The sequence below is a fragment of the Ylistrum balloti genome, unplaced genomic scaffold (genome assembly GCF_031769215.1).
Source record: "Ylistrum balloti isolate Yb309-2 unplaced genomic scaffold, AGI_CSIRO_Ybal_v1 Utg370598, whole genome shotgun sequence".
In the NCBI taxonomy this organism is placed as follows: Eukaryota; Metazoa; Mollusca; class Bivalvia; order Pectinida; family Pectinidae; genus Ylistrum; species Ylistrum balloti.
Window position 1 is genome coordinate 529,651 of NW_026782370.1, and position 19,185 is coordinate 548,835.

A 19,185-nucleotide genomic window follows, 5' to 3' on the forward strand; every position below is an offset into this window, starting at 1 on the left:
AGGAGCACTAGATACAGGAGCACTAGATATTATAGATATCAGGTTTGTGAGGCCTTACAGGAGCACTAGATATTATAGATATCAGGTTTGTGAGGCCTTACAGGAGCACTAGATACAGGAGCACTAGATATTATAGATATCAGGTTTGTGAGGCCTTACAGGAGCACTAGATATTATAGATATCAGGTTTGTGAGGCCTTACAGGAGCACTAGATATTATAGTTATCAGGTTTGTGAGGCCTTACTGGAGCACTAGATATTATAGATATCAGGTTGGTGAGGCCTTCCAGGAGCACTAGATATTATAGATATCAGGTTTGTGAGGCCTTACTGGAGCACTAGATATTATAGATATCAGGTTTGTGAGGCCTTACTGGAGCACTAGATATTATAGATATCAGGTTGGTGAGGCCTTACAGGAGCACTAGATATTATAGTTATCAGGTTTGTGAGGCCTTACTGGAGCACTAGATATTATAGATATCAGGTTTGTGAGGCCTTACAGGAGCACTAGAAATTATAGATATCTGGTTTGTGAGGCCTTACAGGAGCACTAGATATTATAGATATCAGGTTTGTGAGGCCTTACAGGAGCACTAGATATTATAGATATCAGGTTGGTGAGGCCTTCCAGGAGCACTAGATATTATAGATATCAGGTTTGTGAGGCCTTACAGGAGCACTAGATATTATAGTTATCAGGTTTGTGAGGCCTTACAGGAGCACTAGATATTATAGATATCAGGTTTGTGAGGCCTTACAGGAGCACTAGATATTATAGATATCAGGTTTGTGAGGCCTTACAGCACTAGATATTATAGTTATCAGGTTTGTGAGGCCTTACAGGAGCACTAGATATTATAGATATCAGGTTGGTGAGGCCTTACAGGAGCACTAGATATTATAGATATCAGGTTGGTGAGGCCTTACAGGAGCACTAGATATTATAGATATCAGGTTTGTGAGGCCTTACTGGAGCACTAGATATTATAGATATCAGGTTTGTGAGGCCTTACAGGAGCACTAGATATTATAGATATCAGGTTGGTGAGGCCTTACAGCACTAGATATTATAGTTATCAGGTTTGTGAGGCCTTACAGGAGCACTAGATATTATAGATATCAGGTTTGTGAGGCCTTACAGGAGCACTAGATATTATAGATATCAGGTTTGTGAGGCCTTACAGGAGCACTGGATATTATAGTTATCAGGTTTGTGAGGCCTTACATGAGCACTAGATATTATAGATATCAGGTTTGTGAGGCCTTACATGAGCACTAGATATTATAGATATCAGGTTTGTGAGGCCTTACATGAGCACTAGATATTATAGATATCAGGTTTGTGAGGCCCTACAGGAGCACTGGATATTATAGATATCAGGTTTGTGAGGCCTTACAGGAGCACTAGATATTATAGATATCAGGTTTGTGAGGCCTTACAGGAGCACTAGATATTATAGATATCAGGTTTGTGAGGCCTTACTGGAGCACTAGATATTATAGTTATCAGGTTGGTGAGGCCTTACAGGAGCACTAGATATTATAGATATCAGGTTTGTGAGGCCTTACAGGAGCACTAGATATTATAGATATCAGGTTTGTGAGGCCTTACTGGAGCACTAGATATTATAGATATCAGGTTTGTGAGGCCTTACAGGAGCACTAGAAATTATAGATATCTGGTTTGTGAGGCCTTACTGGAGCACTAGATATTATAGTTATCAGGTTTGTGAGGCCTTACAGGAGCACTAGATATTATAGATATCAGGTTTGTGAGGCCTTACAGGAGCACTAGATATTATAGATATCAGGTTTGTGAGGCCTTACTGGAGCACTAGATATTATAGATATCAGGTTGGTGAGGCCTTACAGGAGCACTAGATATTATAGTTATCAGGTTTGTGAGGCCCTGTATGTTCATAACATCAAAACACATTGTACAGATACATGTTGATAAACAGAGTACAGTGAGGGATTATTGTTACTAATAAAGCCTCATATATGGGAAAATCAGCCTTAAAAAAGAGATCTAAAGAAAGCCTCACATATCAACACATCACTTACAAATGTGGATTACAAAAATAAGCTTATGGCTTGAAAATTTCATACAGACAAATTAGCCTATAAAAGGTGGAGTAAGAAACAGGCCTGAAATAAAGGCTCTCTCAGCCTTCCCAACCTTTCAAAGGATGTCAAATAAATTAATTATAATTCATATAGGACCCCCTACTGCAGTATCTACATCCAGCATCAGTTACCTAGGTTACCAAGTTTAAACTGAAGCCTTCATTAAAATGTGTGTCACATCAAAGATATCTACGGTAGGGGCTGTACCACTGTGTTGATTATAATTGATATAGGAATTCTTGATATAGGAATTCATCCTGTCATCTTAATATAGATTTTAAATTTCATTATTCAAATTTAATTAGTTATTTAAATTAGTCAGCTTACAATTATGACAACAATTATTTTACTTTTTTCATTATTTCTGTGATTATGTAACACGTAAACTCACTCTGACAAGGAATAAAAATCTCTGAGAGATACATAACCATTGATAGTCTATATCAATCAGCAGTGATCCAATTGTTTCATTCAGTTAGATTTAATTTTGGCTTTAAATGTATTTAGATCATATTCTTTGTTGTGTTATAACAGTTTTTTAATTTAAGCTGATTTTGAATGACCAAATTTTGATTTAAAGCAAAGAAATATCAGGTACACTGTAAATCCAACATTTTCCACTATCATTAGGTAAACATTGGAATATCCAGATACAGTTAGGCAAGATGGCGACACTGGTAATTGATGGGTGATTGACCCAAATCACATCCTCCAAACACTCAAGTATGTAAAAGGTGTGCCTACTTCCAAATAATTAGTTGAGTTCTTATTTAGTCAAATCTGTAATCATACATCTAACGTCCATTTCAACACAGCAGTACAGACAATAAAACCTTCCTAAACCTCAAACCCGACCAAATATGTCCATCCTAGATACTTCATCACCACCACCATTGATATATGAACTAGGCGGTCACTGTCTGGTCAGGTTTATGTTATAGGAAGGTGTTTACGAGGATCAAGTCACTCGTAAGCCTTGTGCCCATTCAGGTGGTTTACAGTCATACGATATTGCTTCACCACATGTTTGAGAGTTATCCCCCTTACTTGCACCACTGCTTGGCCCAGCTGCTCCAGCTGTAAATGATAAAAAAATCATGTATATTTTTTGTGATTCTGATCGTGGAGAATATATGTTGCAAAAACCTGTTGTTGTGACATTGATTTACAACATAATCAATTTCCACATAGCATTGAATCCATTTGAATTATAGCATTTGATCTAATAATTTTTTTACAATTCCTCAGATTATAAATTTTTTGTTAAAAATTTCAGAAACTACTGTTATCTAAATCACCATTAATAATTATTAATCTTACAACAGATTTACAAATGGAAACCATAATGTCAACCTCTCAAGAGTTGAATATCTGGTTGTGACTAGCTAAAACAACGGTGAAAGGGTTATGTGCGTAATTTCTCATCATTTTCCCTGACATTTTTTCACTAAGACATCGAGCATGAAACATCAACAGTAATAAGTCAAACACTTCATAATAGTAATTATATACAATACTGTATTCATTACATCTTTATTATAGATTTACAAAATGAAAATTTAATTATTGGAACAACATGAAGTACAGAAAAAAAGTAAAATAGAAAGAATTATTGAAAGGTTACAGACTGATGGAAGAACAGGATTGTTTATACTTTGTCTACCTTAACACACTTCCCTTACTTACCCGAATCTGAGTCTGTGGTGGAGGTGCTGCCACCTAATGACAGACCTGAAAAGCTGCCAAGGTCAACAGCTTCACTGAATGGATTTTCCAGTAACTTCAGCACTCGCTGTACTTCAGAGTAATCTCCCTTCTCTGCAGCTTTAATTGCATTCTCAGCAATATAGTTCCTCAGAATAAATCTACAAAAAATAAAACATTTTCTGATACACATGAAAAGGCAAATTATCTGCCTAATGTAAATTCATCATAAATTTATTATTGAAGAAAATTCACAAAAGTCTGCGAGTAATCTATAACGAGAGATAAAATTGGTATTTTAGATTGTTGATTGTGTTTAAAATAAACTTCATAATGAGATTTGTATGTACATGTAACTGATCAAAGTGGATAACGACAAGTGGTTCATAACCCAGGTAGAAGTTTTTTTTTTGCTTCAATTATTCTCTGTAAGAGGACTACAATGTCTCCTGCAGCATTGACAGAAGATCAACTACAGTATAATTATAGATACTTGTAGATTTATCATATCTTGCCTTTTACTTTTTTCACTTTTTTAATCTAGCTGAGAGTTCCCCGCAAATATTGAAATTATGTAATTAAAATCAAAATAAGAATAACTTGATGTAATTACCTTGGATTTACAGAGTTCATGACCTCTGACCTCTGTTTAGTTGCACTCTCAAGGTCACTGCAGTCTTTGACCTCTAGCTTCAGTCTCTCTGTGTACTGTGTTAACCATTCTGTCCATAGTTTTTTGTCTTCCTCTTGTTTAGATTTTTGTGTCAAGTCCTGGAAATATAACAAGATTTATCTAAGACAAAGTTAACAGTGGTTGACATCTTACTAACCTGCTGAAGCATACTCATGCATGCCTTGCCCATTGTGGCACTTTATAAAGGAACACATTTTGTCATATTAAGCTTAAGATCAATTCACTTCAGTAAACTGGATGCTTATTTTGAAAGTTTAAGATTTTGTGAGACTGATATCATTGATTGCGGGGACTATCTCATACACAATCTGACACAAACAAGGATTTGACAATTTATTTATAAAAAAACAACAGTATATGCAATAACTGTTTATATTATGTAAACTATCCACGTCAATAACATGCAAAATCAGGACAAAGTGTTTAAAACCAATGGCAGAGACAGTGCCCTGTTCAGGACATGTATAAAACCATATCATTGGCAGAGACAGTGCCCTGTTCAGGACATGTATCAAACCATATCATTGGCAGAGACAGTGCCCTGTTCAGGACATGTATAAAACCATATCATTGGCACAGACAGTGCCCTGTTCAGGACATGTATAAAACCATATCATTGGCACAGACAGTGCCCTGTTCAGGACATGTATAAAACCATATCATTGGCACAGACAGTGCCCTGTTCAGGACATGTATAAAACCATATCATTGGCACAGACAGTGCCCTGTTCAGGACATGTATAAAACCATATCATTGGCAGAGACAGTGCCCTGTTCAGGACATGTATAAAACCATATCATTGGCAGAGACAGTGCCCTGTTCAGGACATGTATAAAACCATATCATTGGCAGAGATAGTGCCCTGTTCAGGACATGTATAAAACCATATCATTGGCAGAGACAGTGCCCTATTCAGGACATTGAAAAATATGTCAATTATATTGCATCTCTTTTGAAACACTCATATGTTCAACTTTTAAGAATTGACTGGTATCATTTAATTCTCCTTCACATTGGATATCACGATGAACTAGAAACACATGTCTGTATTCATGTGTATTAGTGGAAGTTAGCGTTGACATAAGTATGCCAAGTGTTGATTGAGACTTATCATCGGATCATGGATTTAACTCATTATTTATGAATATTGGTCTTATTGATGCTTACAAAGCATATATTGTCTAATGATAAAGAGGGAACAGTCTTGGTGCAATTATCTTATCCAAATGTGTAATCAAACGCTGTTCTTCTTTTGACATTACCAGTACACATATGTAAAACTACAGTACCATATGATTCCATTCTGTGCTCTGTATACTGATTGCTTATATATACAGATTTGGGGCCTTAATTTATGTCAGCTGGAATGCGCACCATGTGAAAGTGAGACATGGAAAAAACGACGACTTGCTGAGATCGTAATTACCTGGTTTGTAATGAATAGGTATGACTTGTACCTGTGATTTTAACATTTGATTGGGCCTGGTGTGAAGACAAGTGTTTGTGTACGCAAGATATATAATTCTAGGTTAATTGGAAAGGTACAGAGGTAAGTAAATGATAAAGTGTAACATGTCTGATGTCAAACAAACAAGAACTTCACAAACATTCAGTAGTAGTTTTCCTTCAATTGTATTGTACCTATAATTAAACAGAAGGTAATTAAAGATTAGTAACTGAGATGAAAACAAATTTTGGACTTTATATCGTTGGTCTGATGTGTTTGCTAAACATTCTGCGATTGATTTCTTTGCTCCCAGTGATCGATTCTGACTAATGCGCACATTATGCATGTCACATCTTTTACCATTTTCAGTCCCAAACAGTAGAACCTGTGCATGTTACATAGGTACACACATTACCCAGGTTTTTATGATATAACTGAGCCCGTATTTCTTAATAAGAAATCTCACCTGAAGATGCTTAGCTTTTTCCATTTTCTCTATCTCCTTAACAAAGGCACTTAACCCCCGTCCCAAAGCATTCAGGAGGCCTGGGTTAGTCTGCATCAACATCATAAACATCTGCAGTTGTCTGTATAAATATAAACAACACCTGTTAACACATTATACCAAGGAGAAGCCCCTGGACTAGCAGGATGTGTTACCTTATAATCCTAAAATAAATCTCAAGTTAAATTACAAAGTTTCCAGAGAAGTTACAGAATGTTGGCCCAAGAATGATATAAACTAATATTGTACCTAAAGATGTTCAAATTAAAATACAAAATTACCTTATCTAATGAAATATTCTTATTTTACTGATGGAGCAACCTTCTTTGTGAGATATAAATTCTGTCATCTTTGGTCTGGCCACACAGTTATTCCGAGTACCATTTTAAATCCATGATATCTTGATGTCATATGATTTACCTTGGATCCATTGTAGGTTTACAAGACAATTTCAGTTCTTCCACTGTGGCACACTGGGATAGAATGTACTCTGTCACCTCAGCGACAGCTGAGTCATAATCTGTATTTCCTGGTAAGGGCAGACGACTGAGACAACGGAAAGTATTTGTGAAGTCTGCTCCTGTTGTTTTCATTGTCTCCAAGAGCTTCTCAACAAGTAAACTGAAAATGTACATGTTGATTTCAAGTTAGTTAGAAGTTATTCAAAATAGATCTTAGCCAATTAAGCTAATGAAGTCAAAATGAATCAAACAAATGTGACAAAAATATAACTTTTCAAAAACACTGGACCTTCAAAACTTATCTTATGTCTATGAAATTTTAAAGTACAGTGAAACCTCGCTATTAAGACCACTTTGGGGACTGGACAAAAGTGGTCTTAATAGCGAGGTGGTCTTAATAGTGAGGTGGATCAGATTGACCGCAAAGCAAAGGAATATCGGCTGAAAAGACTACATAATTCACTTTTGGGTATGCAGGGCTTCTAAGGTGTTTAACAGCATACCTACCGATATATCAATATATAATTAACAAACAATAGATCGCTATTAAAACGTGTCTGGCACGCGGTTTCAGACGGGTAGGCCAAGTTAATCCAATAATGATGTTTACTTCGTGTAACGCCACCTGGTGACAGGGTCGGTAATCCCTGACGAAAACAATGGTCGTGAACGACACCTTCGCGGTTCACTGCGCACCAGGTAAAATTTAATCACTGGTCGGAAATTGGTCGTAATTGTGAGGTCAATTATCGTTAATTAGTGGTCATTGGGACTGTAAGAAGTGGTCGTAATACGGAATAGCCGGGTGGTCGTAATACTGAAGCGACCAATACAAAGATAGATAGTGGAAAAAAACGGGACTGAAAAAAGTGCCCGTAATAGCGGGGTGGTTGTAATTTTAAGGTGGTCGTTAGGTGAGGTTTCACTGTATATCATGAATTTTGTATTATATCTAGAAGTGCCTGTAAAATTTCATATTTGTGTGATATTTTTTCCTTTCTCTAAAATATCCCTCTGCACAGTAAATTGCCATTTTCTGCCATGCCATATTTAATATAACTACAGTACATATGCTGCTATGAGGACTAACCTCACAGTTTAATGACATGTATTTTAAAACATCAGACATATTGCTGAATGCATTTTGTTGTTAAATTTGTATCTAATTTTTGGTAGACATCAATCCAAGCAGCTACATATAGTATCATTAAATACACTGTAGTACAGTACCTCATTTCTTTAGTGAACAAAGCAGATATGACTAAAATACCTACCCATCCTCCTGTAGTTCTGTTTTCAACAATCCCAACTGAAATTACATAAAAATTCATTAAAACATAACAGGAACAATAAGAACTATTCTCAGTATTTTGCTAATGATACAAAACTTACACACCATCCTCCTGACATACCACTCAATTCTCCTGACATACCACTCAATCCTCCTGACATACCACTCAATTCTCCTGACATACCACTCAATTCTCCTGACATACCACTCAATTTCACAGGTGAAAATTTGATTTTATCCTAGATAAAATTTAGGATTTTAACCTTTAATACAGACATCGAAAAACTCCTACAATATACATGTTTACACTAACAGCATGTGTAATCAAAACTACCAGGTACTTGAAATTATTGTGAAACTTCATTCACAATAAAAAGTTTACTAACCTTTTTCCTCATTTTTTGTGTGTAGTGTCGTGAAAATTCCTCATCAAATATTCCTAGTTCTTTTTCTGTTTCGGATAGAGGAATGGCCTCCTGTATAGCTTCAGCTAACTTTTGACAGTTCCATTTACAAATCTCTGGTTGTTTTTGATACGTGTATCTACCACCATCATCTAAATCATAATAAATACGTAAAATATACATGTGTACTTAGTAAATAGATCTTAAATAATTCTATAAAAGTACTTATATCTCAGAGAGATCATTCACAACAAGTGATGAAGCAGCTTCAGAAATTCAGAAATTTTTTGATTGTACATACAATGTATGTCTTGATAAAACCTTCAAAGAAAGAGAAACCAATTGATTTAGTAATAAATTTATGAGCCCACACCCATCACCTGTTGTGAATGATCCCTCTGAACTTACATGTAGGTAAAGTATCTTATCAATCACCAGTAGCATACCCCCAGTTATCCAGACAGGGGCTAAGAAATCTGGTTTCCACCATTAAAATATGATGAGCGGTACATTGAAAATTATTTCATTTTCTGCATTTTCTCACTTAGATAAAAAGAGTTTTTTCCTTACAATAAGCCCATGCCTGATAATGAGTCCATCCATATATAATACCGACAATAAGGATTGTTCTGTAATAAGCACACCCCCAACTCACACCCCTTGTATCATAGCTAATATGTTGGCTTATTGCAGTAATACATTAATATCATAACTAAGTCAATAGTCTTCACATTGTAACAAAATTTTAATTGTAGCTAATCACCATTCAATTTCCCACAGTGAAATCTTGAGAAAGCATGAGAAAGTTTGCTGTATTGAAGGAAGAGCTCACCTGAAGCGTTACAGATGAAATCCGGGTCATACCGGTCCATGAATCCATAAGGCCCATAATCTATTGTAACACCACATATACTCATGTTGTCTGTATTAAGCACCCTGAAAAGTTCATTAATTCACAGACAAAACCATCAATTTACATGATACATTGAAGTACCACAATAATTGTCACAACCAGACCATCTGACAAAGAAGTCACGTGAGTTCTGTATCCTTCTTTCATCCTTACACAAACTTTACACACAACTTTTTATTCTCTTTGTCATGTAACTGTCACCAACAATATATGTATAATTATCTTCAGCATTTCTTAACATTTGATTTTATGACATTTACATGTACTTAAGATAATTTTTTTTTCATACTTGCATAGAATCAAAACCAACGTTGGTGAAATATTAAAGGTCACTAACAACAGTGTTTTGCAGGTACCAAGCGGTAGTGACTGGTGTAAACACAGTGGATGTCTCATATAATATGGTAGTTTTATAATCTGTCTTATTTCAGCAGTGATGGTACACTGTGTTGTGTAGAGGTATTATAAAACTAGTGAAACATCATACACTGTTGATGTTCATGGCAACTAAATATTAAATTACAAAATGATATGGAAAAAATGCAAAACCTAACACAGCCAAGACAAAAAATAACTAACAATTCGATCGAGGGAACTCTTCTATATCTGCCGAATATGTTAATTGGAAGACACATATTTCAGCTGGTGCTGACATCCATTTCATATCATACATACGCCTGGGTGAACACCTTGACATACGGATGACAAATTTATAACTCAGTCTCAGATAACGCCTTAAAAATGCTAGATATGATACAACACAAAGCATTTAGAATAGCAACAGACATAAAAAAACACACCTACTATAAGTCTACATGCAGAAAGTAGTGAAATACCATTAAAGTTAGGAGAGAAAAATTAAAATTGAAATACTGGGCTAGATCTCAAACTCTAGGACCTGAATTTCTACCTAATGTTAGAGTTGAAAAGCTAAGGATATTAGATGACTCATACTGACCAATCTGTGCTCCATTTACACTAGTGCTATATAGAATTACATTAAGATTAGGTTATGATTGAATAAATATGTGTTTAATTGATAAAACATATATGAGGAAAGATTTTGAAAGTTTCAGTACAAGGAAAAAAGACGAGTAATATGATTTGAATTGAGTGGACAAAAACATACCCATGACACCATCCTACACACTGCCATTCTGCCACCAGACGTCCCGTTCTTTTCACAACTTCCCGGAAAAACTCAAGGTACATCTTTTGTTTATCCTCTTTAAGTCTATCCCAGATCTAAAAAAAAGCATGAAGAATTATACACACCTAGATATTGCTGAAGATTTCACTCTTTAATCTTCAATACTTACAAGAATCTAAAATTATAAGCAAAAATTACACATTTAAAAAAATTCTTTCATAAGATTATCACCATATTCATATTTTGTAATTCCTATCATATTGTAATCAGTATGACATCAATGGCTGCAAGCTCAGAGAAAAGCCTTTAGTATTCTTTTTTTTTTGTCACACTTCCAGAGTCAGTTTACAACAACTATTCAAGTTAAGTTTCATACTCTAGATAAACTGAATTATCTAATAACAAGAAGTGACATAATGTTTTCAATAAAAAATAGAAGGTCATTTATTGTCCTGTTTATCGTAAATGTTACCATTTTGATAATTGCAAGAATGCCTGCAAGGACAAGGGTATTTATACAGTATTAAGCCTATTTGTTTGCTATGTTTATTGTCCTTTCAACAATAAGGGTAATTTTTACCTTGAAGTAGCTGGTGGCTACTTCACTGAACAACATACAGGAGGCCAATATGGGAGTACTATGGGTAAAATGTCTTGCCAAGGACAACACCATGACAACAAAACCCAGACCATTTCTCAGCTTCCTAAGAAACACAAACTGCCAGCGTAAGTGAGCTTCAAACCATGTATCTCAGGTCTTCACATGGAGTTGTCTGACACTCTATCTACTATGTAATAGCTGTGTTATTTTACTTCCGACTTGATGCAAGAATGAGCTTAGAGCCAGAGAGATATTGTAAGGTAACATCTCCAGCTCCTAATGACACATTATAACAACTCAGTAATAAGACTATGAAATTTTTTTATATCAATGGTGTGACTTACCTCTGTGTAGAATGTTTCAACTGTGTAATCTAGCATCTGTATCAGAATATCTGTCTTGCCTACACTAGGGCCTTTCCTTCCAGTCTCAGGGTCCATAGGTTTGAAAATCTCAAATGATCCAAACCTGCAGAATATTCAACAGATGGTTGTACATTATGATACATAACTAATAAAATTCACATATTTATGGATGTAATAGAAATATAATTACAGTTCTGTGATCCTTAAAGATAGATTTTCCAGTCCTGACTGAAAATTCAAAAACATTTCGCTATCGATCAGAAAATGTTGATTCTTAAGAGTGAAAACAGTCTATTAAATACTGTGTAAATGAAAATCCGCCATATTCTGCATGTTGAACCTCACCTCAGAAATGTTGGTGCAATTCTCAGAACAATCGTGCATCTCTCTTGTATAGGGTGACCGTCATAAAAGATGTCACGAACTACCCTCGTGTCAGAGGTCACACAAGTCCCAGCTCTCGTAGTAGGAATACCAAGGTTATGGATTGCCTAAGGTAAAAAATTCATTAACTTCAAATCAATTTTTTTATTATAGCAAACTTCATTTCATTAAAAAAATTTTCTTCGCTGTTGTTAGAAAACTCACTTGTTCATGATAGCTGTTACAACATATATTTCATTTTTTATATTTTATTCCAAAGAAACTGAACATTACCTTATTTTAATTCATTGCTTAAACACCTGCAATATTAGGGCATCCTATATGTGGAAAAAGCCAGAGCAAGCTTTTGACATCTCGCATCTGTCCAAACACCAGTTTAGTATTGAAGTACCCCAGCTGGATACAAATCTGACATTGAGATGACTTTATCTCTGCCTGTATGTGTTATAGTTCTTCACCGTTCACTAATATGTCTCCTATTTAAACTGTACAATATTTCTCTGTCAACCCTAAAGTATATAACAGATTGTGTACACTAAAACCTCTGTAATTACATATTCCAGACTGTAAGCTATACTGTAATGATGTCACAGTTGACAAATAACATGAATGAATATAGGAAAATATTGCTGACACGTTTCTTACTTGTACAACATAACATTGTCAATAGACAGTAGTTCCCTGTATGTGTTCTCATGCCAGGACAACAATATCATTATGATAGTTGGACAAAATTGCTGAAACATAGATAGCGCTGGATCTGATTAGAAATGACAACATATGAAATGATCAGTTATTGGGGATCTAGGAAGCTGGTAATAGTCTTTATGTTGAGGACTGTTTGTAACACTTCAGCAGTAGGGACATTGTATATTGTACCAAACATCAATAAGGTCCTGGTCTTCCAGGTCAAACTAGGACAATGCATGCCTCAAGGAATCAGCAGGTTCTGTGAAAGCAGTCATTCTAACACAAACACAATGACTTTCCTGGCGTTACTAAATACTTCATATTGTCAAGAGAAAACTATCTAACAAACGTAATCATGAAATGCCTATAAGAATAATGTTGTGAAATGGCGTTATACATGTAGCTTATCTACAGTTCCGAGGATTCCCGATGGCTATCATCTGGATCACCTCATACCTTGCCTTTACCCATGTGACAATAACCCTCAGTTTTTGTGAGATCCCTGAGCAATACACCTGCTTTTACCTGTCGTTCTTGGTCTGTGTGACAATACAGTCATACAAACATGTCACAACTTCAACAACAGTAAAGCTTTATACTAATTCTAAAATACTGTAAGTGTAAATAATACATAAATTATACCTCACTACATAGAAATTCCCTGATGGTGCTCCTCAACACTTTTCGTCCATCAGCTGTCCGGGAGAAAGGAGTCAGTCCAGATCCCTTCAGCTGAATCTCCCAACGTTCACCCTTCTTGTTCACCACTTCCCCCAAGTACCTAAAGGGAGACAACTACAGTAAGAGTATGACAAATTATTTCAAATATATCTGGTACACCTGAAAAACAATCAACACCTTTTCATACCCCGAGTAAACTAATGTGACTATCCAATACTTTGACAAGGGTGTTGTTACTACAAGTAAACATAGGAAAATACATCAGTAATGTACGTGTTAAAACGTATCCATCAATTCTTTAAGAGTTAAATGTAACCGGTTTTGTGAAAGGTATTGCAGATACAAGAAATTCCAAAGAGATCTTGGTACCCTATGTTGTACGATGTCCTTTCATCATTCTGTTTTATAGATAGGCAAATTAATCTTATGGTAAAATTGATTAACAATGACAGTACATGACATTGTACTACAAGAATGAGATATAAGCCAGGGTTTACAGTAGCTATTCTATAAACGGGGTCCTTTTCGGATTATATAGGGAATCCTAGTACTGTATAGACTGAATGGACTTTCTGAAATACTACGTCTTTACATCATAATTAAAACATCCCTAAGAACACACAGGTCAATTTAATGTTCCTGAGAATACTCCTATTGGGTAATTACATCCATTTCTTATTATATTCAAATGATGTGGTTTGTACCTATCCCCTAAATTTCAACATTGACGAGATTATAATCTATATTACAACAACAGGTGAATGCGACGTGTTGTACTGATCAAACTTTAACATTTACTATCTTGTATGACTGGGCAATCTCACAACAAATGTAATTTTCATTAGAAGGTTCCAGGTTCAAATTCCTGCATTTCATAATAATTTAATACATTTATCAATACAATGCAGGAGAGAATTTTAGTTAACTCGTAACCATTCCTACCCATACCCAAACCAAATGATACAAAACTAGAAAATGTCTGTAAGACATGAATGCCCCCGCCCCCAAATGTGAAATAATAGTGAAAGGTCCGAATGAAGTTGTTAGGTGGTATATACTGATTTGGGACGCGACGCGACGGGACGGGACGGGACGGGACGCGGCGGGACGGACGGACATGGGCAACACTATAAATGGCGGGGGCATAAAAATGGTAAACTTGTACCCACTAACATTGGCCAACTCATACAAAGTATTGATGAACTTGTACCAACATTTTTCATTAAGGATATGTAAATACATTCTATCTACAAGCTTATTGTAAACTTTCAAGTGACAGATAATTCAGTGATTCTAGTTTGATTACGAGGTTTTGATCAAAGGAGAAAACTCAAAAATAAATCAGGCCATTTGAGCTATTTCATATATCTTATGATATACATATTGTCTTTCTGTATCGATTTTTTAACACTGGAAACAATAACAAATTCATAAATAGTTTCAAAAACATTTATTTACTAAAACATTTACTTTGACAACACAGAGATGTTTGACACATTATATACATCTCTGAACAGCTCTACAATGATAACAAGATGCATGAACATACAAATATGTCAATTCACACAAACTGTCATCTTGTTCACTCTGTCAAAATTCCCTATGTCAATTCACACAAACTGTCATCTTGTTCACTCTGTCAAAATTCCCTTTCATTCATTTGTTCTATAATAAGATTATTCCGCAGTATAGTAGGATTTACACTTTCAACCCTTACAAAGTTACATATGTAAACTAAAGTCAGGTATATATAAACAGAGAAAAATATCTAATATTTGGAAGGGATTCCATGGAAACAGTAGGTTTTACATCCAGGGCTGCACATCTCTTCAGGAGGGAGTAACTGTTCAATGGTCCATCTCAGTAGTTTTTCCACAGAGCGAACATCTTCCGCTGACGAGTATGAGTCTGACAGGAAAGATAACATTAATACTCTATAATATTCGATGGTCTCATACAAAACAAATTTCTCTTCTTCTTAATGGATTTCATTTTGTCTGATATTGCACTGAGAGTTAACTGTTCTGCCAATTATATCAGCCGAATCTATCTGACTCATCAACGTACCTGCTTCTTCTGATGTTGGCTCAGTTTCCCCTCAGAAACCAGTCACTTCTGTAGGAATGAAGGGATGTCCCCTGGAATAGCAATGATATCAGCTGGTGTAAGCAAAGATTGCCTCCTAAAATGAAAAAAAGATAGGTCAGTGAATTTTACATTGTCAGTTACATATGTATTTACAAACTGATTACCACATTTTACCATAAATCTTCAATTTTTTGTTGAGAAAACAAAAAACAGTTGATGGGAATAATGTGAAGGTTATTTTCATCAAGTTTCAAAATCAAGGGGTCAAAGGTCAGTGAGATATAGAAATAGTAAACTTCGAACTACCACCTTTTTATACATTTAGACAATTTTTCATCACAAAAAACACCACTTCCTTATACATTGTCTGACTGCCAGATAATTATCATTTATAGGAATTCCAGTTTTAACAGGACTACCCAGAGAAAAATAGTAATATTACACATGTATAGTATTACAGAAAGATTTTGTTGTTGCACCCATATTGATTTCATTAACTAGTTTTAGCTTACAATCATATTACTGATTCATTCATTACTTGTTGTGAAGTAGTGGTATGATTTCACTGACAATCAGTATTAAAGATTTTCTGCCAACCATCCTGTCTTAAATTACATCAAAGGATAAAGATACTTATACTGAATGCAGTTTCTAGGAAAATCACCTGAGTGCATTTCTTTAGATTGTGGGTAGAAGTTTCATACCTTTTACTTTTTATGGGGCAAAACATAAAACATTTTTGCAAAATATAAAATTCATATTGAAAACAAATATCAGTGTCTTATAAAATGGTGCCTTCTATCTATCTGTAAAATATCAGGCACTAGTACATCTCACTACAGTAAAACAACATAAATTTCTAATTTTTTTTTAACAAATAGCATTTTGATAATTTTCTTAATAAACGGATGTATGTAAAATTTAACTTTTCGATAATTTTCTTAATAAAACAGGAAGTATATATACATACAGTCGAACTTCGTTAACTCGAACTCGGAAAACTCAAAGACCCCGTTTAACTCGAAGCACTTTGTCGGTCCCGGCAAAATCTTCTCTTTATTCTAGTAATCAAAACTCGGAAAACTCGAATACGGAAAACTCGAAAAACTCTGTTAATTCGAAGTAAAAATTTGGTCCCAACAACAAAACATATACTGAATATGATCGGAAAACTCGAAGTATAAATTTTGTGCCGGTCAATTACATCGCTGATGCGCTACGCCGTTTTGCAATTTTACCGACAATAGGCTTTACAAGTGAATATTAATGAACAATACTGTAATTAACAATATTCATGTTTTAGAAAAGTGTTTATTGTTATTTAATTGAATGATAAAAGGTAACCGTTAGATCTTATAATTGATAGATATCGGCGATAAAAAGTGAAGTTCTACTCACATTGCGTAATTTCCGTGTCTGTCAGCCATAACAAACACCGACCTGTGTATACACTCAGTGAAGCGGAACTAAGCTATAGAAAACAATCACAACACTGGCCCGGTACTAGGCTTAATGTTTTTACAGGAGTACGCATGAAACGGTCACCTGTGCTCAATTAAACCGACAAATGAGTGAAACAATTATTTAATTAGCGTCGAAGTACTTAGGGCAGAATTAGTGAGGAGATGTCATGAGTGTCACATAGGGATAAAAGCAGGGGTGTTTCTCACCGAAATCATACCCGTTTCGAAATGTCGAAGTCAATTGAGCAATCCAACGAAGGACCCGGTTTATCCGGGGGGATACTTGGATCGATTGATAGGGCGAAGACTGGTGTGAAGAGGAAGATAGAGAACGAAATTGATGGTTTCTAAATAATAAGCAAACTGCACCTAATTTAATTATCAATTCTGGTTTTTCAACGATCAAGAACAAAATATGTTTGCTTATTACCGGAATCTACATCAAGCTCGTATATAGCCAAAAAGTGACAAAAAGTACAAGGAACGTCAGGAACATTAAAAATCTTTGCACCAAAACTCATGAACTCGGCTATCTCGAAGACTCGGATAACTCGAAGTATTTTCGTGGTCCCATCGACTTCGAGTTAACGAGGTTTGACTGTATATGGAATACACGAATATATCTTGTAATGAGTTGTTACACAAGTGGAGAAAAAACGTTATCAAGATTAAAAACCTACCTGTGTCACATGTTAGGTTTTGCCACTTGTCGTACGTGTCACACCGGAAGGTTTCTTGATGTGGTCAAACATCTTCATTGAAAATCACATAGGCCAAGAATGCTGTTGCAATTTATTTATAGTAACAACATATAGCAGCTCAAATGAAGAATAAACTTTGCTTTTTCATTGGTTAGTTCAGTTTATGGCAATTAAAACATAAGAACTAAATATTTTTTTAAAGTCGGTATATTTGTTTGTACTTTCATTTAAAGATTTGTGTGTGACATGTGTGTGCATTATACTTATCATCGTCGGTAACATTGTTTCATGTGCATATCTACAATTTATTAATGTTTTGATACATTAAGATAACATAGCTTCATGTGCTTACAAGTCTACTATCATGACATCAGTGGTAACACAGTTCCATGTGTACGACAGCCTTGTGTCCCAATGTAAAAGGAGCGGGTCAGTGTGGCTTGTACAAAGTGTTAAATACGGTCTCTGTCACTTAGCTGACGGAGCATGCTTCTTTGGCTCAGTTGGTAGAGCACTGGCTTATCATGCCAGAGACCCGGGTTTGATTCCTGGTCGGGGCACTCGACAGGAATGTGTATTTTCCCTGTTCTTCTACACCAACACAAGAATTTATTTATTAGGATTTATTAGGATATATGATGGACGCAGGCTGGGAATAAGCCTCTGTGTCCATATCTGTAAATGAATTTACAGATTTATGCAACCAAATAGAACATTGAAAAATTACAAATCCAAGCAATGTGAAGTAAAAAAAAAATGCAAATGATCAATTGATAATGATGGGTATGGGATTGCCAAAATTGTTATGAGTTGGCCAGTGGATGGATACGAGTTGGAATGAGAACGAGTAAGCTAACTACAGCGAGAGAAAAATTCAAACATTTTATTTAAATTGTTAAACTTACATAGCAGCACCATCGCCAAGCTGACCAGAGAAATATCCAAACTGATGACCACAATAACAGTGCGCTGCTGGCTCACTACCAGGTATAAGTTTATTCCCTGCGAAATATTCACAGAAATTCTTCTCCTGAACTTCAGTTTCTTTCAGGTCCAGCAAGGATAACGCCGACAAAGAGTGACAGACCAGAGTCGGGTTTTCAACTGGGGAGAGATTTATTTTTGAGAAGCATGCCCCTGATACCTGTCGTGTAAATACCTCCTTTTCAGAGTCAATCGGGAGGGACCTCAACGCGAGATTGTCAAAATTGAGAGTTTCCAATGTGGACATGTTATTCGCCGATCTATGAACACCTGCAATACATCTCCAAGTATAAAACGCCGATGTACCAACGAGATTACGAAGCAGTTTAGTCTTCAGTGAAGTTGTGTGATACTTTCTTTCAAATCTCGCAATTGCGGTACCAGTTTCAGCAGCCAATCTTCGAAACATTGAAATTGAAGTTCAAGTTGTGTTTACAAAACACTTCACTTCCGCTTTGCAGCGCCCTCTATTTCACAAAGCAATCCTAATTATTCTATCTTTGAATGATGTTGACATGTAGGATCGAT

The 19,185-nt window shown here is 35.6% G+C and overlaps 1 protein-coding gene across 1 annotated transcript; it reads right to left on the reverse strand.

Moving 5' to 3' along the window:
- Nucleotides 1-404: 404 nt before the first annotated feature.
- On the reverse strand, nt 405-19,080 carry LOC132556882 (protein adenylyltransferase SelO, mitochondrial-like). The gene is made up of 13 exons (XM_060221338.1): nt 18,579-19,080; nt 13,383-13,521; nt 12,012-12,157; nt 11,646-11,769; nt 10,680-10,795; nt 9,470-9,573; nt 8,620-8,789; nt 8,217-8,251; nt 6,902-7,102; nt 6,443-6,563; nt 4,448-4,605; nt 3,817-3,995; nt 405-3,207 (listed from the first exon to the last, which is right to left on the reverse strand). The coding sequence occupies exons 1-13, from the start codon at nt 19,064-19,066 to the stop codon at nt 3,089-3,091; spliced, it is 2,100 nt and encodes a 699-aa protein (XP_060077321.1). The 5' UTR covers nt 19,067-19,080; the 3' UTR covers nt 405-3,088.
- Nucleotides 19,081-19,185: the final 105 nt, after the last annotated feature.